This window comes from Ostrinia nubilalis, chromosome 21 (genome assembly GCF_963855985.1).
Source record: "Ostrinia nubilalis chromosome 21, ilOstNubi1.1, whole genome shotgun sequence".
NCBI lineage: Eukaryota > Metazoa > Arthropoda > Insecta > Lepidoptera > Crambidae > Ostrinia > Ostrinia nubilalis.
In genome coordinates, this window is record NC_087108.1 from 11,869,690 (window position 1) to 11,895,365 (window position 25,676).

The 25,676-nt window shown below is 39.2% G+C and overlaps 2 protein-coding genes across 2 annotated transcripts; both read right to left on the minus strand.

Annotated features, from left to right (window-relative positions):
* Positions 1-230: 230 nt before the first annotated feature.
* Positions 231-17,276, minus strand: LOC135082498 (uncharacterized). Its single transcript, XM_063977295.1, has 11 exons — positions 17,083-17,276; positions 16,755-16,889; positions 16,486-16,552; positions 16,225-16,403; positions 15,813-15,986; positions 11,322-11,464; positions 10,416-10,543; positions 8,063-8,423; positions 4,671-4,839; positions 3,574-3,709; positions 231-360 (listed from the first exon to the last, which is right to left on the minus strand). The coding sequence occupies exons 1-11, from the start codon at positions 17,198-17,200 to the stop codon at positions 231-233; spliced, it is 1,740 nt and encodes a 579-aa protein (XP_063833365.1). The 5' UTR covers positions 17,201-17,276.
* A 3,096-nt stretch (positions 17,277-20,372) lies between these two features.
* On the minus strand, positions 20,373-25,034 carry LOC135082505 (egalitarian protein homolog). The gene has a single exon (XM_063977302.1). The coding sequence runs from the start codon at positions 24,922-24,924 to the stop codon at positions 22,345-22,347; it is 2,580 nt and encodes an 859-aa protein (XP_063833372.1). The 5' UTR covers positions 24,925-25,034; the 3' UTR covers positions 20,373-22,344.
* Positions 25,035-25,676: the final 642 nt, after the last annotated feature.

A 25,676-nucleotide genomic window follows, 5' to 3' on the forward strand; every position in this document is an offset into this window, starting at 1 on the left:
AAGCCAGTTGGGATCCTAAAGGGCCATTTAGCCCTCAAAAGATAGTTGGTATCCGGCTCGAAGGACCATAAAAAGGTCCGAAGCCTAATAGACAAAAGTAAACCGATTTATTCGCTCCGTCTGATCTGTTTTTATGGCAGCATGTCCATTCCGAATGCACAAAGGACCTATCTATCTACTATCGACCGAGTAATCTGATGCCGACACAGTTTGGCCATTGTTGCCTTATTCTAATAGCCCGAAGCTGCTCGGAGCCGCAGCCCGACAACAGAAAAAGCCCGAGCACCAGCGGCGCCCTCAACGCCGGCGCCGTTCGCGCCGCCATTCGCGAAGTGGCAGCCGTCGCCGTGGCCGCAGTATCTGATAGCAAAAGGACCGTGTATAAGCCCACAAAAGATAGTTGGCATCCGGCTCGAAGGACCATGTATAAGCCCTTAAAAATAGTTAACATCCGGCTTGAAGGGCCATGTATAACCCTACAAGACAGTTGGCATCCGGCTTGAAGGACCATGTACAAGTTCGTAGCCTAATAGACAAAGTAAACCGTTTTATTCGCTCTGTCTGATCTGTTTTTATGGCAACACGTCCTTAATTACATTAGACGTGTAGACTATCTGATAAAAAGACAGTTGGCATCCGGCTCGAAGAACCATTATAGAGTCCGAAGCCTAATAGACTAAGTAACATGAGATTCACGAAATCGACTTATCTATCTACTATTGACCGAGTAGTCTGATCATCTGATGCCGAAACCGTGTGGCTATTGTTGCCTTATTTTAATAGCCCGAACAGCCCGACAGCAGAACTAGAGCCCGAGCACCAGCGGCGCCCTCCACGCCGGCGCCGCGAGCGCCGCCGTTCGCGAAGTGGCAGCCGTTGCCGTGCCCGCAGTATCTGATAAAAAGGACCATGTATAAGCCCACAAAAAATAGTTGGAATCCGGCTCGAAGGACCATGTATAACCCCACAAGTCAGTTAATATCCGGCTCGAAGGACCATGTATGCCCCACAAAAGACAGTTGGTATCCGGCTCGAAGGACCATGAAAAAGTCCGAAGCATATTAGACAAAGTAACATGACAGTGACAATTCAAAAATTCGCTCCGTCTGATATGTTTTTATGGCAGCATGTCCATTCGGAATGCACGAAGGACTTATGTATCTACTATCGACCGAGCAATCCGATGTCGACACCGTTTAGCTTATTTTAATAGCCCGGAGCCGCAGCCCGACAGCAGAACTAAAGCCCGAGCACCAGCGGCGCCCTCCACGCCGGCGCCGTTCGCGCCGCCGTTCGCGAAGTGGCAGCCGTCGCCGTGCCCGCAGTATCTGATGATTAATAACATTGGTATCCAGCTCGAAGGACCATGAAAAAGTCCTAGGCCTAAAGGTTGTCAAGACCGCATTTGCACGGCGCAGCGCGAAACTGCACGGCGCAACACAAAGCGTCAAATACTAACAATCATTTTGTATGGAGTATGTCGCATTATGGTGGCGTAAAATAACGTATGACAGTTTCAATTCCAAAATCGATTTATTCGCTCCGTCTGATCTGTTTTTTATGGTAGCACGTCCTTAATTTTGTTCGAACATCGAATCGACGAGCAGATCGAATTATCGACCCTCGAATCAACAATCCGATACCAAGAACGTCAGGCTATTGTTGTTTTATTTTAATAGCATTTAAAACACTCGTTTAGTGTTAATCATTACTCTTGACAGTATCCCTATCATCGCAATATTATCTCTGACCCACGCTGAACTGTCCCACCAAACTCAATGACAGGGGGGCGCTACCATCGTTCAAGTATTATGATTTCCAACATGGCAAAAATCGGAACCAGCGATCCGGTATTGACGGTGGCGCCCCACTGTCAATGTCATGCATAGGACAGTTCAGTATTTTGGAACTTGTCCAAAGACCTGTAACGCCCCTGGGTCTGCGGGTGTCTATGGGCGTCGGTAATCACTTACCATCAGGTGATCCGTCTGCTCGTTTGCCTCCTATCACATAAAAAAAAAAGACTATTTAGAAATACCCACAAACTAACAATTACACCACTAAATGCTAAATTCATTGTTTCTTTTCATAGTCAAGTTTATGACTTTACTTTCTTCGGTAGTAATATTTGACGATCGCCGTGACCGCGATTCCTAGGTAACAATACCCCAAGTAATCATGTGAAAGAAACAAACGTAGAAGTGTGAAGAACTACATTTATAGAGCTCCCAATTTTTTTATTACCAATATTACAATTTGACACATTTATGGTAGACATTTTGCAAACTAATTTGACATCACACGAAATGCTTCTTTATACTTTTTAATCAATATGTTCGAGGAAAGGCATCAATCAATTTCTTCTTAACGTGTCCTTTAGGAGTAGTAAATCAGTTCTCCAGCTACCGACTACATAATGATTATTTTATTTGCGCATAGAATAAATCCTAAATCTTCGAGTCTTTGATAGTCTTTGATATTGCTAGTCAAATTAGAACAGTGAGTATTCCCAAGTTGGTGGGAGACGATGAAGGAAAGTTGCAATAAATATTTTATAGGTTTTTGGAAGAAGTAACCTCTCTCACCGTAAAGCTTTGTTTCTTTTTTGATCCCAAAATATTTCTATGCGCTTTTCGTTCACCATCACGATAAGATATCGTGAGATAACTTTCTTTGCTCCAGATTAACGTATTCTGTCTTTTAGCATAATTATGAGCGAATTATACGAAAGGTTTAATACAAACTCGCATTAAGTCATTTGAATTTTAATTATGAGTTATGAGCGGGTAAGTATTGTTTGTGAAATTGCATCTTTTGTGACGGAGAATATTCAGAATGTTAATTTAAAACGGCTATGATTTTAACCATTGCTAAAGAAGTTGTCAAAGATAAAATTAAAATTATCCAACCACTTCATATAATTTTTCAGCTGTTAAAAACGAATCTGGCGTAGATTTTTATTGCAATGCAATAGGAGCTTGTGATGTAATGAGGAATATCGTTGTTATAGTTAACAGTTGGCAACACTGGTGATTGACATGACCCTACTTTACAGAGGCGCCATCCTGGTGAGAGCAGATGCGAGTCCTTTTACCGCTTCAGCGCTCATCAGTTGGCGCCACTTTCTTCACCACTAGCAAGTGATTTTGACTCTACAGTGGCGGCAACTGGTAAGCGTTTTAGCGCTTAGCTCTGCTATGCTGCTGTTAGCTCTCATTGATTGACTACTTTTTGATTTCAAAGTAAGCAAATACGTTCTACCTGAATCTATGCCATAACGAATCGATGTCTGATATTGCTAAAGCCTGGTCCGTGAGCACGTAGAATTTTGTCCAATGACCCCAAGCTACCCATCCCTGTCGCTCGCGCGTAATTATGTTGCTGTCGCGCTCGCACACTCACTGCGGGCGCCCGTCGCACAGTCGCGACAGCAATATAATTACGCGCGAGCGATAAGGATGGGTAGCTTGGGGTCATTGGACAAAATTCTACGTGCTCACGGACCAGGCTTTACAAAATTCACTTTCACAGGCAATAAAGGAAGCATTCTGTAAAGTATACATGACAACTCACAGGAAGACGTCAGCTTCAGTCAGGTACTTGAGGAAGTCCTCAGGAGGAGGCGGCTCCCCGATGTGCCCCGCCCACTCGCCGCACCAGTACTGAACGAATGACCCCATGCGCTTCTCCATGCGGTCTAGGTTCTTCTCTGTGGGAATAGAGTGAAAAACAATTGTAATAATGAAGTAAAAGAAAAATATAAGTAAGAGAATGGAAAAGAAAATCTGATTTTTAAGGATAAATGTTTATGTTATCTTTAGAATATTAAAGACTTCAGAAAACGAGAAAAATCAGAAGACAACAGAAATGGCAATGCCAGATTTTGTATGGAAGGTGGCGTCTTTTTTTTTTATTACAATATTTTGTAATCAAAAAACAAGGTTTGGTCGATGGCCGCGCGAAAAAAAAAGACGCCAATTTCCGGCAGTCTTTTCAAATTAAAACCATAATTAAAAAACTGAAGCTAAGAATGGTTGATCTGTGACAATGACGAAAATGTATGTTTCATTTAGTTGCTTGAAGTAAATTAAAATCAAGTAAACATAATACCATCTTTAACAATATTTATTTCATTGAAAAATACCTTCCATATTGTCATTCGAATAACCATGTAACGGTAACCGTTACGTTGCATTCGTTTTATAAGGAACGACAAGAAGTAAATTAATTGTTTGTGATCAAGTTTTGGAAGACGTATCGTAAGCAGGCCTCCCACTCGGTGGACCGACGAACCAGTGCAAGTTGCGGGTAACACCTGGATGCGGGCAGGGCAGGACTTCTTGAGGAAATCTTTGGGAGAGGCCATTGTTCAGCAGGGGACGTATTTTAGTTTGTGGGATATGATGATGCTGAACCACAATAAGGAAGCTAAGGTGTTAGTGCTTCCTTCCGAGCGGGTGTTATGCTCGGGGACCGAGGTCCAATTTACACCATCTTGGTTTGTCTATATGTACTTGGCAGGGTAGAAAACTCCGTCACCGCGATGCAGGTTTGTATGAGCGGCGGAGTGTGCCATAGTGCAGTCGTAACAGCGCCATCTGTTGGTACACGTTTGTAGTGGCGTATCGTAGATGTCGCCACAAGTTAAAATGAAAGAATGTCAACTTTACCTGGATTAATAATGTATCTTCCGACGTCCGCCTTCGTCTCTAAATACCCATCAACGATATTTTTCTCGTGCAACTTGTACAAGTAATACAAGAAGTGTATGTTCTCGATCCGCGACACGGGGTCGTGGTTAATTATGGGAAGAGTCTCCCATGGGAATGTGTCCAGCATCTGGAATTTAATTTAATTTTATTAGGAACAACGTACAACGTTCTAATGTTATACAAAATGTTGCCAGACTTGACTGAGAAACGTAACGTAACGTAAACAACAGTACCTAAGTACGTACTTTACGAGACCAAATCAGAAATGACGGATAAGCAAGCTAAAGTGGCAATGGGCAGGGAATACAGTACGCAGAACTGACGGCCGATGGGGCAGCAAGGTTCCGGAGTGGAGGCCGCGTACCGGAAAAAGCAGCGCGGGACATCCACCCACAACGTGGACCGACGACATCATAAAAGTAGCAGGAAGGCGCCTGAGGCAGGCCGCTACGGCAAATATGGAAATCATTGAGGGAGGCCTATGTTCAGCAGTGAACGTCCTATGGCTGAAATGATGATGATGAAACCACAGTAATAACGTTAAAATATCTGGCGTACTTCTTACTGTTCTTACACTAGGTGGACCAACAATCTGATGAAGGTCGCGGGAGGTGCCTGGATGGGCTTATTCCATTATTGACTGAACAGTAAGAAGTTCGTATCAGTCGAATGACGTCCACTGCTGGACAAAGGCCTCCCCCAAGGATTTCCACAAAGACCGGTCCTGCGCTGCCCGCATCCAGGGGCTTATTCCACTATTCCCCGTTGACAATCCCCGTCAACGGGGATTAGTGAACTTTTTGTTCACTATTCCCCGTTAACGTTAAATTGGAACTTATAATGGGGAATAGTGAACTAAAAAGTTTATTAATCCCCATTACGTTCAAAATAAAATCCTAATATAACGGGTATTAATGAACTTTTTAGTTCATTATTCCCCATTATGAGCTCAAATTAGTGAACAAAAAGTTCACTGTTAGTGAACAAAAAGTTCACTATTAGTGAACAAAAAGTTCACTAATCCCCGTTGACGGGGATTTTCAACGGGGAATAGTGGAATAAGCCCCTGGATGCGGGCAGCGCAGGACCGGTCTTTGTGGAAATCCTTGGGGGAGGCCTTTGTCCAGCAGTGGACGTCAGTCAATAAGGGTTACCGGTTACCGAAAGGGTTAATAGGGTCCTGTCTGTTGCTTGTAGCTAAAACAGTGGCGCTAACTGATGAGCGTAATTAGGAAAAACTAGCTTTTGCCCGCGGCTTCACCCGCATGAAACACACACAGTTTAGTTTGTCACAAATTGTCATAAATTATTAGCCTATATGTTATTCTGGGTTATAAACAATAATACTATAAAGTTACATCAAAATCCGTTCAGTAGTTTTTGCGTGAAAGAGTAACAAACATCCACCCAGACATTCAGACATCCAAACTTTCGCATTTATAATATTAGTAGGATTAGTAGGATGATGGATCAATTGCAGGAAACCACAGAGCCTATTTAATGTTTAGTATAAAGAAGCTGTGTTCTCCAAATAAACAAGTAATTTTTTTTTGCTAAGCAGAAATACATGCCGGGTAGTTAGTGTCAAGGCGCTCTAATTATGAATCTAATGACGGCCAATTTAGCAGAACGACATATTAGATCGCTCATTATACGATGCTGCTTAATCAACGAAGTTTTTTATCCAGAACAAAGCAGTTGTTCATATTTATTAAACTTTTGTATGTTGTCACTTTATAATTGCTTTATACATATTTTATATGTGTGGGCAGATTTTGGTAAATTTGTTTCTGTATAAAAGCAATATTTAATTTTTATTTAAAACACCAAACCGAAATCATGTTAAAAAAAAGTTAATAAAAAGTTATAAACGATTATTTCCTGATTATATTGAAAAAAAAATACCAGAATTACGCGTAAATTGCTTAACAATTACTTATGTACCTACTTAATTTATGTATACATACATAAATTAAGCGTTCGTGCATACGTGCGTAAGGAAATTTCTCTAATTTTTTACCCGACTACGGCAAAGCAAAAGGAGGGTTATGATTTTGACAGGCTATGTATGTATGTATGTATGTATGTATGTATGTTCATGTGTACCCTCGTAACTTCTAAACTACTTATCAGAATTCAACAAATGACATATCATTAGAAGTGTCTTAATTGTCCGCTGGTTATAGGCTACATGGGGTTTCATAAAATCTAATGTGGCGCCCTCTAGCGGACAAAACATAGAGAGTAAAAAAATAAAGTTAAGATAAATATGCCGTGTTTGGTATCATTTGAAAGCGCTTTACTTGTACATTTTGAATATATATATATATTACTAGCATTTGCTTGTGACTTAACCTGTATTCATGGGCTGATTGCATATAATTCACATCTATGCGTTCATAGCTTCTTTACTACTTATTAGTTCATCAATTTAACTTTTGGTAATATTATGCGCCACAAATACACTTTATCACCAAAATAGTACAAATAATAAAAAGTAAAAAAACTAAAACCCAACTACGACAAAAAACGACGCTGAAAAAGTATAAAACAAGATTTTCAGAATACTGAACTGAACAAAGTTGCTAATATAGTTGCATAGTAATTTTCATGTTTGGAAAGGCGTAGTCACACGTTACATATACGAGTACCTACCTACCGTAGCACTTTGACAACGTGTGACTGCGGTTTTCCAAACATGAAAATTACTATGCAACTATATTAGCAACTTTGTTCAGTTCAGTATTCTGAAAATCTTGTTTTATACTTTTTCAGCGTCGTTTTTTGTCGTAGTTGGGTTTTAGTTTTTTTTTAATATTTTGTTAGCTAATCATAATGTTTACGATATCCCAATTCGTGAACAACATTAATAATAGGATATGACAGAAGGTAAATAAAGACGTTTATTTACTTTTTTTCTCAAGTTTTGGTTTTCATCAAGTAAAAATAATAATAGAGAGACATACAAGCTGCTGTTAAAACTCGATTACAAAACAGTGCCTGAGGTATGAGATCGGCAAGAGACATATTTTTAAAAAATCAGATGTGCTTCAGATTTGTATTATAGATGACCCACGCTGAACTGTCCCACCAAACTCAATGACAGGGGGCGCTACCATCGTTCAACTGTATGGTTTCCAACATGGCAAAAATCAGAACCAGCGATCCGGTATTGACGGTGGCGCCCCACTGTCAATGTCATGCATAAGGACGGTTCAGTATTTTGGAACTATATTTTGTATGCTCTGTCACGTCATTATATGACAATATCACCCCTTCCGTGCACTCTCATACTACAGGGACTGACTAAGTTATAAACTAAACTAATTTAAATTAACTCATCTACTCACCTCGTCCACAATCAAAATCACCGGATGCCGCTTCGCCTTCTTAAGCCCCGCCCACTCGTCGCCATCTTTGACCAGGGTTGCCGCTTGAGAAAAAGCCTTAATGCCGTCAACCAGCGTAAAATGGTGAACAGCCTCAAAGCACTTCGACAGACATTTCAAACACAACTCGTTCGCAAACGTAAACTCTTTGGTACAGTTCTGACAGTCGTTCGTATTTAGAACTTGTCTTATGTCTTCAGTGTTGCCATGTTCAGTCAAAATTCGTCTGATACACGATTTGATTTGCTGGGACGACAACGCAGGGCTGCTTTCTATTAGATTGTAGAGGAGAATCTTCTGTTTTTTGGTCAGTCTTATGAATCTAGAAATAAAACGATCCAATTTTAATGTTGTTCCTATAGTTTTAGCGCTTAAATCAGTCAATACCTGAGATTCCCGTATCTCAGGTATTGACTGATTTAAGTGACACGGGAGGGTTAAATTGACATATTATCAGGCCTGTTCATCTCCGCGAGTTTACATCGAAAACAAAACACGCACGATGGCCCACCTACAGGATACTATTCGACAAGGCCTCACATACGAGCGAACATTGACTCACGCACGCGTATTCTTGTGTATGATGGAAGAAAATAAAGAAAATGGTGTACTAAATACTGTGCAGTATTTAACTGTCTAAATAATAATAAAAACACAGAATGTACTTTTTTAAATTGCCTCAAGACACTGAGAGGTAAATAATTTGTTAATATTATTCATGATAATTCATGCTAAATCATGTATTTGCTCCGCCATTTTCCGCAGTTTGGCACCTCACGTCACATCATTTTACCGAAGTCAGCCCTATAGCTTCGGCGCAGTGCCGATCAATGACGTTTGTCAACAAAATGGTGCTTGACTCTTGAGACAGGCTAAATTACACCATATTGTTAATGACATTGAGCATACATTTTTTTAAATACCTTTGCGAAGTAAAACTTCTGTACGTAGTACTTATTATTATTCTGTGATATTATGATAAATTGACTGAGCATACAAATCTAAAGTCACCTGTCATCCGCTTTGCAATGGAGAGAAGTCGAACCTTAATTTCGAACTCCTATTAATGTTCTTCTGATTAATTTCGTTGCGGGTCCAATGACAGTTTAACTTTCCCTCGGGACAAACTTGACCTTCATTGGTTGAGTTTTTATGGCGGTCAAGCTGTAGATCCTGGGTACACAGGAGTTGCAGTGGTGGGAACGAGAGGTGGGAATAAAATCTAAAAGAAATCTGAAGTGTCGTTGACGTTTGACGTTTTAAAAACACTCCTGTTCAGCTTCATACCTCAGGCACTGACTTAGTAGAGAGCTAGGCCTATAGTGTAAAAAATATGATACTTTCTGGTAGTAACTAAAGCCCGGTCCGTGAGCACGTAGAATTTTGTCCAATGACCCCTAGCTACCCATCCTTGTCGCTCGCGCGTAATTATGTTGCTGTCGCGCTCGCACACTCACTGCGGGCGCCCGTCGCACAGTCGCGACAGCAATGTAATTACGCGCGAGTGATAAGGATGGGTAGCTTGGGATCATTGGACAAAATTCTACGTGCTCACAGACCAGACTATAGTACCTAACTAGTAGTTTTCTTATGCAGTGTGGGTTGTAATAAATCGGGTCACGAGCCAGTAAGTGTTTATGAGCCGGTGTAGGCGTTTGATATGGCTCAATTGGACCGACGGCTTAATGTCCTTCATAAATGCTAATATTATAAACGCTTTGTATTTGAAACTTTGTGAGCATGAATGGATGTTTATTACTGCTTTACGCGAAAACTGTTGAATGCATTAGGCAATGACTTTAAAATGTTATAAGTTGCACATTAGAATAGGTCATAGCGCAATTTTGGTAAAACAAGGGAAACAAATGATACGCCTCTTTTAGAAACTATTATATTATGAACTTGTTTATTACTAGTTTAGAGAATATTACCAGAGCGAGAGAGAAAATAGATCGTCTGTAAAAGTTTAAAAACTTCAATTTTTCTATCAAAACACAAGTAAAAACTAGATTATTATTCCTCAAATCCAGGTTTTTGAAAGAGGAACACGAGCGTGATAGTTTTTAGTGACAGACCGAAATTGACGGCGCAGGTAAAGCTGCACACAGAAGCTAGTATTCACTAAGTCTTTAGATATATCCACCCACAAGATGGACCGACGACATCGTAAAGGTAGCCGGAAGGCGCTGGACTCTCCCGCTACCAACCGGGCAACATGGAAAGCATTGGGGGAGGTCTATGTTCAGCAGTACACGTCCTATGGCTGAGATGATGATGATGATGATGATTTAGACATGTCCTTGGGTCTACTTACCCCCAGTCAGTTATGGTAGCGTCTACCAGGTGTATGACCCTGTCTCTCAAGCTGGAGTCCACCACTTTCCCCGTCAGCAGGCTGCCCCAACCACCCAGCCATTCCTTGTCCATCACGTTTATTACACTCTGAAATAAATAATAAATTGATTGTTTCCTTTAGTTTCCTTCTCCATTTGTAATAGGCTAGTTTCCTAAAAAAATTTTTTTAGTCCGTCATGTTTAATATCAAAAAATATTGGACACATATATTTTTATTTGTCAATCTAACAAATAATTACATAGTTATGATGCGTTGAAGTTCCGCACGAAGTCACAACGTGCGGCATTTTTATGCACGCATTAACGTCACGGGCCTCTTCTTATGAACTTTGGCGCGCTTTATCTCTTTAAATTTTCATTAGTTTGAAAAAGTGAAAAATACGTGTAGAGTATTTTTTGATAAGTTAACTGACGGACTAATTAAAACTCTTGCTTTTTGACCCAGGAAACATCCCTATTATCCGTATTTTTTGTGAAATCTCTGTATGAATTCATAATTTTAATGTTAATGTTAAATGATCGGAAACGCGGCCTCTCAATACACTCCTTATAAATAAGCTCAAAATTGAACAGCATGCTATGGAGAGGGCTATGCTCGTTGTTTCTTTACGAGATCGAATCAGAAATGAAGAGCCCCGTAAACGAACTAAAGTCGCTGACATAGCCCACAGATTATCAAGCTGAAGTGGCAATGGGCAGGGCACATAGTACGCAGAACTGACGGCCGGTGGAGCAACAAGGTTCTAGAGTGGAGGCCGCGTACCGGTAAGAAGGCGCCACCAACCGGCCATTGTGGAAATCATTGGGGGAGGCCTATGTTCAGAAGTGGACATCCAATGGCTGAAATGATGACAAAGAGACCTACCTTCATCCTCAAATCGATATCCTCTCTTCTGCTCCAATAATTCTGCACCAAACGTTTATTGTTCAGAAACTGAGCATTGTCTATGGTTTTGTAGTTTTCATCAAGCAATGAAAACAGTTCTGTGAACAGGGGCTTTTCTCCTTCTGAAAATATAATTTAACCTTTTATGGTAATAAAATATGAAGAACTATACTTCCCACATAATATTGAAACCTATTGCCTATTATTAAGTAAAAAACAAACATTCAGCACAGCTATTTAATAAAATAGAAACATGAATCATGCATATTATGTGTACAAATATTAAGTAAGCAAAAGCATATATAGTCTGGTCCGGGAGCACGTAGAATTTTGTCCAATGACCCCAAGCTACCCATCCTTATCGCTCGCGCGTAATGAGGATCATTTCGATTTTTAGCTGTGAATGCAGATTTATAGGGCTAAGAAATCCTTAATACACAGTGCAAAAATTTTTGTTCTACGACAAAAATTGACCAAGTTATGGCCAAATTACTAAAAAAGTTCACTGACCGCCCGGCGCGGGGACGATGACGTCATTATATCCGATCCGAACGCTGCCGGCGTACTGCGTGGATAGAAAATATTTTTTTCTAGCCAAATTATCAGTTTTAGAGAAAAACTTGTAATGACATTTATTCATCAGAATAAAGTAAGCTATCGATAGGTAATTTTTAAAAATGGAAATTGTGAAAAATAACGCAAAAAATCCATACGCTCATACGATTCAATGGCACGCAGAGACGCGATTGGGGTCTCCGCGGTGGTATATTTGGCGATTTATTCAAATAAAGTGTACATAAGTGTTGTTAGAGTCATATCTTCTTCCAAGTAAAATATAAAAATGTATAAGTATTAATTTATTTACTTCTAACAATAAGGTATAACTTCTTAACAATATGACATTGCTATGAAAATCATTTCGATGTACACTTAATACTAGAGATGAAACGGATATCCGGTAACTATCCGGCCGGATACCGGATAGTAACTCACTATCCGGCCGGATACCGGATATTAAAAAAACTACGACAATTTCCTATTAATAAAAATGAAATACATTAAATCTTTTGGGGTAAATAAATATCAATAAAATGGCTTATAATAATGACGGCTTTTATTTAAAGTCCAAAAAGTTACAAAAAAGCCATATTAAGGCCTTTCAAATAACTAATTTCTTTTTCTGGGCTATTATCTCTAATGACGAATACATAAATGGTAAATATCTGTTAATGTCAAAATATTGCCAAATAAATTTTCGCTATTCAATCACACACTCACGATGGCAACCAAAATCGCCCGAATTAATCTGCCCCCTAGACAAGTGGCAAAATCTGACATTCTATTCGGATGAATTCGATTTTCGAAAAGTGACTAGTCTAGTCTACTAATAGACCCACTGATCGCGTTCGAAACACCTGTGCGGCGCTAAACTCGTCACGACATGCAACGAGACAATGGGCCAACTATCCGGCCGCCGGATATCCGGCTATCCGGCCTAGCAGCTGGCCGGATATCCGGTATCCGGCCAAACAACTATCCGTTTCATCACTACTTAATACCTACCTGTTATTTAGTTTTTCTGAGTTAAACCTACGCACCTACCTATCTATTCGCCGTTCCCATGGGCGGGCCAGCTGCTGCAGGAAGGACAGCCGCTCCGTGCTGGAAATCTATTTAATCTTAGCCTAGAAGCTGGGTATGACTACCCCGCCCCTCTCCTCTCCCCAGGTCATAAACTGGGCATGACTTCCCCCTCGGCCAGAAGTTGGGTATGATTTACCCCCCCCCCCCCCCCCCCCCCGGCCCGAAACTGGGTATGACTTGACCCCTCCCCCTCCCCCCAGGCCAGAAGCTAGGTAAGGCTTGCCCCTACCCCCAGGCCATAAGCATAAGCTGGATATGACTCCCCTTCGGCCAGAAGCGCTGGGTATGACACCCCCCCCCCCCATGCCAGAAACTGGGTATGACTTGACCCCCCCCCCCCCTCCCCCAGGCCATAAGCTGGGTAAGGCTAGCCCCTCCCCCCAGCCCTAGAAACTGGTTATGACTTGACCCCTCCCCCCCCCCCCTCTCCCCAAGCCAGAAGCTGGGTAAGGCTAGCCCCTTCCCCCAGTCCATAAGCATAAGCTAGGTATGACTCCCCCTCGGCCGGAAGCTGGGTATTACTTACCCCCCCCCCCCAGGCCAGAAACTGGGTATGACTTGCCTCTCCCCCCTCCCACCAAGGCCAGAAGCTGGGTAAGGCTTGCCCCTCCCCCCAGGCTATAAGCTGGGTATGACTTATCCCCCCCCCCCCCCCCCAGGCCAGAAACTGGGTATTAGCATCATATTAAGTATTATTATGTTCAATACAAACAATCATTAAGTTACACTCACCCCAACCGCGTCTCCGCATTGCATCGAATCCTATGAAAATGTGGTTTTTGGACATAGCAATACTTATTTTTCACAATTTTTATTTTTAAAAATTACTGGTCGATAGGTTACTTTATTTTGAAGAATAAATGTTATTAAAAGTTTTTTTCTAAAACTGATAGTTTAGCCGGAAAAAAATATTTTCCATCCCATTAGTACGCCGGCTGCGCTCGATTCGGATATAATGACGTCACGCGGCCTTGCGTACGTTGACTTTTAGCGGCAAAAACGGCCTATGTTTATTACTTAATATCTTCGTAAGTAATGGTCCGATTTGGATAATTCAAAAAGATATATCTTTCTTATGTCTTAAAGATTAACGTAGATACTAGTTTTATTGAATTTTCTACAACAGTACTGATCCTCATTATGTTGCTGTCGCGTTCGCACACTCATTGCGGGCGCCCGTCGCACAGTCGCGACAGCAATATAATTACGCGCGAGCGATAAGGATGGGTAGCTTGAGGTCATTGGACAAAATTCTACATGCTCCCGGACCAGACTATAGATGCTTGAATTTTGGTCTATTCACAATAATGGTTCCATGAAATTCACAAATCTATATTGAAGACAAAAATGCAGTGACAGGTTCATATTAACCCATTAACGCCCAAATGAAAACTACGGTCAATTTCACATAGCCAATGTTTATTTTCTTTATAAAAATACTTCATAAATAATACTAAACAGAAAGAAAACCAAAAACAAAATCAGAAGTTAGATTTTCAGGGGTGTACTAAGTTTTGTACAATGGGCGCTTATGAGTCATATTGAGCAAAGCTTTCTCCATCCTGGCACAGTATTTTTAGGCACTTGCTATAAGCTGTTTTGACTTTATTGAAACACACAGTAATTTTAAGCTGTCAAATCAGCTTGTTTGCTGGTTTATTTTGATTATAACCATTATTTCATATTTTTTTCTCCATCAACTAGAGCAAGACTACCTACTTTTATTTATCTTTTATAGGTCAAATATGTGCGTACTATATGTTTGTGGAATGCTAGCTGATCTAAGCGACTATATGGGTTTACTATGCAGTGCAGTCTGCATGCATTTGAAATTATCATGTCCACCACATAAGCGAACAAGACCCATCCACCGCTTTTTTTCCTTTTACCTCAATTTGGTAAAGTTCTATAGACTAACCATCTGATCTAACCCACTGATCTTCTTATTATACTGTAGCTGGACACCCTGCGGTGCTTAACTCTACTTTTTTTTATCAAAAGACCCCAATAATGACCTTTCCCAATGGTTCTATAGCATCAAAATTTGTTCCAATAGTACCCACATTATTATCTTTCAATCAATACTAATAAAATTATGTTTGGCTTGTCGAATAAGTCTCTATGCTTTTTGTGAAAATCTTTATAAGTAATCAAAGGATACCGTTTGGTTCTGTTTTCACGTGTGGTTCCAAAAACTATGTAACTAAGTCTCTTTAGATCGACAAACAGGTCATAATTGGGAAAACAAAATGTTTCTTTTTGTTGTCTGTAATCCCATAAATAAAGAGCCATGTCATTGGAAAAAGAAAACAATGATTACATATAAAAACTATGAAGAAATAGGTAAACACTCTAATAATAATGTCGTTACTGTACTATTTTACGTAACGTGTCAAGCGCCCATTGTACTAAAGTTAGTACAGCATCACTTTGGGAGTTATAGCATGAAAAACTTTCCATGAAATGAACTTTTCTATGTATTTTTTATTAGGATATGTTGTTAGCTAATACACAAACAACTTATTTGGTACTTTGTGTAACTTAAACCTTGCATAAAAAATTATCAAGTACCCTCTAGAAGACACGAAAAAATCACTGAAACGAAATCGCAAAATACCCCCTTAAGATTGTATAATTATGGTCTGTTTCATCTCAGGATATAATGCATAGACCTTTGTTTACCCATTGGAATTATTTCCAAAGTAAAAATACCCACTAAACCAGATTTATCGTAACTTAAAGTTGTGTACTATTTATTGTACGGCGGGCGTTAATGGGTTAATATTAATAAAATTAATTTCATTTGTTTTACATTACTTAACTTACCTTTATTAACATTTGCAGGAATGCTAACAGTCAATGGCCCCACATCAGTGGTCTCCAAGTATGCATTTGTCATCATTGTCAAGTTCAACGAGTTGATCTCAATCCGATACTCGTCAAACGGTTTTAAGTTCTCGTTGGGGTTGTACGGTGCAGTCAACTGAATTACAGTCCATTCTGAAATAGATACAAAACTAATTTAATTATTTTAAAGTCTGTATGTGACTCTGAAAGTGGTCCTATTGCTGATTTAACACGATCTAGGTCCAATAAACACTCAATTTATTATACCAATCATTAAAAAAAACTGACATAAGTTAAGAAAACATTTTTGTGCAGATCATATTTTATAGTATGATAAGGGATAAACTAACTGGCTAACATTATTATAAGCTTAAAAACATGCTATTAGTACCTTTGGGCAGCTCCTTCAGAATACTCTGAAAATTGTCAACATTATTCTCCGGACTGAACTTCAGATATCTTTTGTAGAATGGCACTTTGTCCGTTACTTCTATCGTTGGAAGCCCTTTGCCAATATTATTTCCATTGTTTTTGGTTATAAAATCAAATAACTTTTCTTCTTCTTTTGTCCTGTGAAGAATCATCAATATATTATCAGTTAAAGAGACAAAAACTTGTATTGAGGGGTGAATTAAGAGGGGTTTATACTTACATAGGATTTATATCAATTAAATCCTTCACTGGTTGGATGAAGCTCTCTATTTTATGCATCTTATTTTCTGAAGATTTTAAAACATCACATATTAAAAAGTTATTCAAGTCAAGCTATAATTATCTCTTCAATGATCAACAGGAAAGTAAAAAAAGTAAACTTTTCTAACAATTCGCCAATAAACGTAAGCGAAACTGAACAGAAATACAGATAAGAACAGTTTCATGACTTTAAAAACAATACAAAATAGCAGACGGAATCTTTCTTACCTGCTGCCTTGATTTGTTCATCTCTGTACACAGCCATGGTCCTCAAAGTGGCCGATACAGCTTCGCTTAAGTGGAAGGCACATTCTGCTTCTTTGCTGGCTGCCAGACACTCCTCTGCCAGGAGTTTTCGTCCACCTGTAAAGTTAAAATTCTGAAGAATTGTCACATAATCAAAAGTGGTTTCAAGTCAATAAGGCCCACTGTTTATCACCAATGAGTAATTACTACCCTTTTCTAATGTCTTTACTTTATTTTTAATCCATTACTTTCTATAAAACTGTACACTAAAGCTGAAATATTAAGAATTAATGTTGCACGAGAAACTCACTTTGGTAATTTGGCCCGCTTGGCGTGTAAGGCACGTCTGTCACATATTTATTTAGAATACTATTGTAAAATTGTTTAGTGTAGTTGATTTCGTTTGTGAACACATCAAAATCTTCCATTCTTACAGAAAAACTTTAAAAAATGCAAGCAAAACACAAAAACTAACCGCAAAATTTCAAAACCTGTTTTGACAGTTCACACTTTTTTTAAGCTAACTAAAGACATATTAGAATACAGCTTTGTTATCGAATGCGGTAATAACGGTAACGTTAATCGATAACCTTAAAACACTATGATCTAGTCACAGAGGAATATTGAGAAGTCGTCAGCCTCACACAATACCATTCAAACGAATGGAATTCCTATTAAATATGGAAATCTATTCGCATACTGCTGCTTAGGTATTTGTTTGCATCGCAATAAGGGAGCATTCAAGTATTACGTAACGCAATTTTTGAAGATTTTAGACTCCCCCTCCCCCCCTTGTAACGCACCGTAACGTTTTTCTGTACCCCCCCTCCCCCTCTTTAAACGTTACGTAACAATCAAGTGACCATTTTTACCCTAAAGGCGCTAAAAGTTATGTTATAGTTTTTGTCCTTGGTATAGTTTTAATTGCTTTTGCGGTTATCAATTATCATACTAAATAAAACAAGAGATTTTTAATCCGCAACACCTGCGTATTTTGTTCATTTTTCTTTAAATTTTTGGCTTTACACACACAATTTTTTTTCTCCGTCATTCCTATCCTATTTTAGCTTTTATACTAAATATTAAACATGTTTATTTTAACCTTTGAGAATGCAATAAACAGAAACCCAACTGAAATTAAACATTTTACTCGAAATAAAATCGTACTCTTAACAAAATTAAAAAATAATCAACTATTAACCAAATATCTAAGTAGGTCTATAAAAAAATTGGATTGAAATTAACGTTTTGATTTAAGTTTTAATAACCTAATTTTTTATTAAAAAAAAAGAAACAATGTTACGTAACGTCTTGTAAGAAGGTCCCCCTCCCGCCCCTGTAACGCATCGTAACGTTTTACGAGACCCCCCTCCCCCCCAAATTGCGTTACGTAATACTTGAATGCTCCCTAAGTTAGCTTTATCTACACAAAGAGGAAAGATTTGATTGTTTGTCTGTATTGAATAAGCTCCGATCTTAGCTCCGATGATTTGAAAAATCATTTTACATAAAGAATCTTACATTAATAATTTCTGCCGCATATAGGCGGTATGAACTTCGCCTGGTCAGCTCATTTAAAAAACTGCATCGAAATCTGCTTTTAGATTTATTTCATTTTACGTCCGTTAGCTTCTGAGGTGCATACGAATACTAGATAACTATTTAATAATACTCTAATGAGAACAGGTAGTAGACCTATCCCTACATAATGTGAATGAAGCAAATTCTAGAAGTAGGTAGGTATTAATAGGTAAGAAAACATTTGCTTTGCAACCAGAATCGAACCCAAACCAGGTAGGTAAATTAATAGAAATTGAAACGTAACGATATTGTCCTTCTTTGTTGTGTACTTAACCACGACTTAACCGTGGTCACATTATTAGTAGTCACGTGGTCACAGTAGGCGGACACCTCAGATCCACACGATCTGGGAACCAGCTTCTTGTTGGCAGACTATGAGGCTGGTTCAGTACGTACTTGACGTAGACCAAAACTTCATTACCTATACCTACCTTCACATGGTGACATGAGGGATCCAGCAAGGTTCCTAAAAATACAGAGGAGTTTTTAAGAATTTTAACAGAAGGAATGAAGTAAAATTAAGCACCTATTATAAGTGGGTAGGCTTACGTACTTACTTATTGAATTGGCTGACAACTGTGTCAACGAGCGTGTGAGATGGTTATGTAATTTGTAGGTCTGTCTCTTTGTGTGTGATCAGGAAGTTTATTCAGCTGATTTGAAATAAGTTCATTAAAGAGACAAGTTCATTATTACTGACGTTATGGAAGATCGTTATAATTCTGTGCTCACCGAGCAACAGCCGAATAAAAAGTTCATTCTAATTAGTATGCACCATTATAACTGCTTCATGTTGCGACAGCCCATAGTTAAGTATTGCACATGAGGCGCGGTATGCAAACAATGAAGGCGCCAATACTTTCTAGCTTGCGGTTTGCTGATATTCGACGTAGATTCCTAAGTAAAATTAATCTAAGGTAAAATTACTAACTACGGCCCACCCATAGCTTAGTTGTTAAACGTTTCTCGACCCAGAGCTAATAGGTTTGCTTATCATCAAGTGGGGTAATAAAATCAAACAGTCCTCTATAATATTCGTAAAAACATACAGGTCAAATATTAATCTCGGTTTTTAAATCTGTTAAAAACGGTCAGTAACGTATTCAAAAAGATCTTACTATGATTACCTACCTAATGGTGGCCATACACGTTAGGGTTTGCATGATGGTTTTGACCGTACATGCTTAACCGACATACAAACCCTAGCGTGTATGTTATAAAACTGTACAGTTATTGGTGCGTGTACATGCAACCTAACGAATATCAAAAAAGATATTTTTGCCACTCGGTTATGTTTGCGCACATGCATAACCAAGCGTGTGTGCGCCCGCTCATGCTTGCATGCACAGTTTTCTCTCAGTCTCCTATAGTCTGTGGCAGTGAATGGTGGTGAATATTTAAGACACTCATGTGTTCTCCCTTTTGCAAGAAATCTTAATGTTACTGCTAGGTTTGGGCTGTGCGTTGATAGATCACTATGTCAGTCAGTCAGTCAGTCACCTTTGAGTTTAATAAATTTAGATTGTACATGCAAACCCTAACGTGTATGTGCTATAGATAACTCGGTTATACCTGTCGGTTAAGCATGTACGGTCGTAACCATCATGCAAACCCTAACGTGTATGGCCACCATAATGGTAATCTACGATTGATAATATTTAGAAATGACATAATTAATTTATTCACAATGTTAAATAATCATCGCGCCCCTGAGTTCTATCTTACCTAACTACCGATTTACCTATCCGGTTTGTGTGGACTTTTTTCAATGAATGGTATTTCTTTAGTTATTGATATTAACTGTTTTTAGATTAATATTGTAGAAGAAATTCATAAGAAATGGTGCGATAACTTGATGACGCATACCAAACCAATTTTCTACCAGCAGTGTTTGAAACAATTTTGTTCCTACCCTCCTAAATTGTATCTGCTACGCACACAAAAATAAATTAAGCTTAATTGACCAAATATCTCATTAGGTATGAGAGGGAGATTTAAAACTGGAATCAAACAAATAAATTTTTACAACTTTTTATTATAATAAACATAAACAATGCGCAAATTAGTAAACTAACAATCTGCCACATTAAAAAGTATGTTTCTTCGTAAGCAATTATTAGACTCTGGTAAATAAACACCGAAACATGTTAGAAAAATATAACAGAAAGTTATCAAGCTTACATTGACTAACGATTATGATCATTCTTACGAATAGTAAAATTAGTGGCACTGAAAACGTGTCCCGCCATACAAAAATGTATGCGGATACCTAATTCAAAAATTGTGCTGTTTGAATATAAGGCACAAGTATTTTTATTAAAAACAACGTCCAACTTTCAAAAAGTTATAAAATGATGGCCGAAAATTAAAATTTAGATAAATGCCAATATACGATTTTGACTTCCAATTAATTTATATACCTTTCAATGTGCAAATAAATAATAAAACTTGTAAAGTAAGTTATTAGTAAATGCATTAAGTTGCATTTTACTTATTAAAACTAAAATTAAGGGCTATTTTGTTTCAAAATAACTTTTGGATACAATACTGATAAAGAATACATAAGACGTACTATAATAAGCAACTTCTCAGCTACCAAACAAGCATAAAGCGTGGACATATCGCCTTGTTTCTCAAAACATTTATAATGTTAACATAAAAATAAACTATTCGAATGGATTCAACAGGCTTAGAAATATTCTCCATACCTAAGAAGCTACCTACATAGTTAAAAGTAACTTGAGAACAATTTTTCTAATCAGTGAACTATAAATTGTGCCACATGCTAATAAAAATACTAGATTTTCAGTCTATCGTTTGCGGCAGCGATTGTTACATAAATCGTTGCGTCTACTACTTCAAAAATTATCACTTTTTATAGTAACTTTCAATTTAATGGAACCTCGTTAAAGTAGAATTATTAATATAATTATTTGTAAAGTATAAAACATCGAATATTTCAATTAGCACGGGCATCACTAAGATATGCGACTGTGTAGACGGTACATAATTACATACTACTAAATACGTATAAAAAGTACCTACTATTTCACAATTGCTTCGATAAAGGCATTCGTCGGATATGACTTGAAGGCACAAAATTATTACTTTATAACCAAAGTTACATAAAACCATCCCTACCTTTCGTACTAACCGTATTAATCGCGACCACCTACTTGCAATAAACTATACAATTCCATATTCGTAACACAAATGATCCTCGACTCGTCGGAGCACCGAATCCGCTACAATATAAAACTTCTCTCAATAACACTCTTACCTTATACCATTTTAATATTCTTTAAAAACATGAATTAAATACTAATATACAACTAGACAATATTTTTGATAAATATGTTACAATAAAAACTTTATTGTATACAACTATTATTGCCATATTCGTAAAGTTCAGTGGCGAGAACCACTCAAACGATGCAACATCAATAAATAAGTATGTACAGGTGTTGCCTACTATCGGAAAGTACTCAACCCTTATCGTGATTTGGGATGTATAGATTATGCATGCTAATCAAAGTTTATCTTATTTACAATTCAAAACAGATCGAGAAAAAGGCCTTGAAATCTATCACATTTAAGTTTCTGTTACTTAACAGGCAATAGCCAACATAAATAAATTAATATAACACTGTTAACAGCAAATACTGTCTATTCCAGATGAAGGAATTAAAAGTAGCCGTTTATTATGCGAATTACTGTTGCATTTATTCGTATGTACGCGCTCGTCTTCGCTCAAATGAGCATATAGCGTAGGCGTACACTCGGCAATGCACGACCTCACAACACACTTAATTAATTCCATCTCGCGCTACCGCTACCGTACCCTCGGCAACTAGACCACGCGGTCTACAAAGTAACGGCCGCTGCTCGGGGGACGAACTTAAATGACTACAAAAACAAAATTAATCACGAAGAGTTCCGAAACTAAACTGTGGCACTCGGAAAATGGAAGTAGCTGTCGACCTGAGTATCATCAAGACATGTTGCCAATACCTGCGCGTTTGCCCATAGGCGACGCGTCCAGGATTCTTTCGTTGACTTTGTCCTCTTCCCTGAAATGAATCCTGGTGATTACGATGTCTCCTGTGCTGAGAGTCTGGGACGCGACCTCCGACTTTTTGGTCTCGCGATGGTCGTTACATTTCCCGTCTTCGTAATTGGAGTTATGGCATCGGCAGCAACAATTCTTTCTGTCGGCATCCCCTGCTCCTATGTTCAGAATTTGACTCAGGTTCGACCAATCTTTATTCTTGAGCAATGGCAGTGTTTGTTCCATGGTTTGTGAGAATTTGTCCTCCAACTCCCCACTGAGCGGCGCCACCGCAGAGAGAATTGCCTCGAGGCGGTTTATTTTCTCTACTTTGTCCATGCTTGTATCTGACAGAATTTCGTCCATCATCTGCATCGACTCTGTGAGGCTTGGAGGCTGTGTTGAGTGTGGAGAAGAAATAGGATCGGACGGGTTCGACTCTAAGCTAGCCATCTCGTTTTCCCTTTCGTCATCTTCTGAATCAGAATCCTTTTCTTGTCCAATGGCTTCTAGTTTTTCTAACTTTTTAGATATCTTGTGACAACCTTTTAGTTTCTCCTTCTCTTCCTCAGTGAGCTCTAAATATCTGAGCAATCTGATTTCCCTGTTGCTCAAAACAATGTTCTTTGTTGACTCTGCTAGTTTCTGCTTCAATTCTCCTACTTCAGTGTTAATTTTTCTTTGCCTTTTGCGTAATTTTACTTCTGTGGGCTGGATGTGCATAAATACCTGTTCATTACTCAGTTCCTCGAACAGCTGCTGGTTTTCTGGTTTAATGTTGCTCGACATGTATGCATAAATAGCTGGATTTACTAATGACAGGACATCAGAAGCAGCATAAATTATCATATCCTTTGTCAAAGGTCTCCGAGCCCAGTAACGCTGGTCTCTGCGGTACACATTCTTCAATTGTTCTTTCATGGGGTTCATGGGTGCATTGTATAATTCACATAACGCATTGAGACTAAGATTCTTGACTTTATAAACTGGCACACCCTGTTGCTGTAACTGCAATACAGCATGGGCTGCCTGAGTATCAAAAACGTTCTTGAGAACAATCTCAAACTGATTGTGTAAATTGACTGAGTCATTTCTGCAATCATGAATAATTTTTATAACAGTCTCGCTCTCAAGTAGGTCCTTGATCTTACCTTCTATAAGCATGCCTGGGCAAGCCATGATATCCAAAATGTAAACTTCACCATTCATAGTTGCAATCTGACACAGCGTCAGTACTCCTTTTAGGCCAAGGTTAATTCCTTCACAGTCAAATGATACAATACTCTTTGCATTGCGTTTAGGGTTCATTATGCTTTCAACTAACGTAGCGCATTCTCTAACATTGGCAATGACTGTGGTGCATTGTAGCACTTTCTGACGCCATGCTTCACCCATGACATTATTCCTCAAACTTGGAGTACCGTTTGTTTCTTCAGAGCGAGCGTTCAAATGGTTGTTGACTCTGTCCCTTACCATATTCTCTGCCAAATTTTTGATTACAATAGAATTGATCCTTTGCTTCAGCGTTTGATTTGCTATGTTTGCTTGTGGACCGCGGGGAGATTCTACGGGGCTGAGTATTCTGTTTGCGGGACTCTTCTTACCGTCAACAACATCTGAAGGGGTAGGGCTCACGACTATAGGCGGGGCTGGCGACACCGGCTTCTCCTCAATCACAGGCTTTGGTGCATCAGTCTTGGCTTTAGGTTTAGCGTTTAAATACATTACAGGAATTTTTGGTTTACTAATAAGTGTGACAAGGTTTGATTGGACATGGAAACTGTCTGAGAATATTTTGAGGAAAGCGCTCAAGTCAGCGGGCGATTTGAACATTTGGTACCAGTATTCCTGGGGGAACCGTGACACGATCAAGTGGAAGAGCTGGTCGACCATGACGGGACCTTTAGCTTCGATACACTGCGCGACATAGTCCAACAACTGTTGGGCCGTGTCTGTGTTGATATTGGGTACCGGGAGGTTGTGGAATTGTTCCGAGTTACTGTGTGCGTTACCTCTTCTGTGATTCTCACTGACTAGAACGACGTTGTCTTCGATGATCTGGAAAGTGTCCGGGTGCTTCATGAGGAACTCCTTGAACTCCTTGATGCGCTGGCCGGAGATGTGGCGGACCTGCGGCGAGGCCTGGCTGCGGTGGCCGAGCAGGCTCTTGATGGGCACCTCCGTGCCCTCGCCGTACTGGATCATCTTGCTCGCGAAGTAGTCCTTCGCCTCCTCGATGTAGTCGTTGTTGGACGACGCGCCAGCCCCGCTCGGATGCTTCTGGAACGTGTTGATATCGACATAGTCCCCGTCTATGTTGAACAACGCCGGGTACTGAGCCAGGAACTTCTTCAGCCCCGACTGCGACCCGCCAGCTATCTGCCGCATCTCCTTCGTGAACCCTTTGGCACCAAACTGGCAGGAAAGATCGTGCAACGTCCGAGGCTCGCCTTTGTCGAGCAGGCGCTCCACGAAAAACAACAGAGTGAGGTTTCTAGCGAGCTCATATTCCATTGATTCCATTTTCCTGCAGTTGGTGCCAATGTGATTTATCTTACACTAAATTTTTTCTACGTATATGTGTCACCCACAACACCATGAAATTTTTCTTTTCTATCCGCACCTGCACCAAAGAGAAAAGAGTGGAGTAAAGTGAATTGATTGCCATATAACTAAATTGAATTACCCACTAATGCTAATAAATATTTGGGATTACTAATGTTTGGCCAAAAAACGTTTCCCAAATTATCACATCGCAAACAACGTTTCGCAAATTTTCATTTGGCAAATTCTCATTTGGCAAAGCAACTTATTGCAAACTTTTAATTCGCAAATGTTTTTTTTGGCATATTATTGTTTAGCAAATTATTGTTTGGCAAAGTATGGTTTGCCAAATGTTTCATTAGGCAAAAATATTTCACGATAAACTATTTACAAAATAATTTGATTGGTGCATAGAATGGTATACAAATTAGCTTGTGGTTATTATTTTGTTTAGTGGGGAGTTAATATAAAATTTGTTCTACATTAATTTCCCTATTTCATTCTTTGTATCGAAATTTCCAAATGATTCTTTAACAATAGAGGTGATTCTAGCGCTCGGCGGCCGCTGCCGCGGCACGCTTCGCTCGCCTTCGCGCATTAAGGGTCACTGTTCTAACCTAACCTAACCTACTATTTTCTGCAATACTTACCTACTTTTTGCAACCATACTATTTTCTGCAATGTTTTACATAAAATTATTGTGCAAACCATGATCATATGCCTTATGCTTT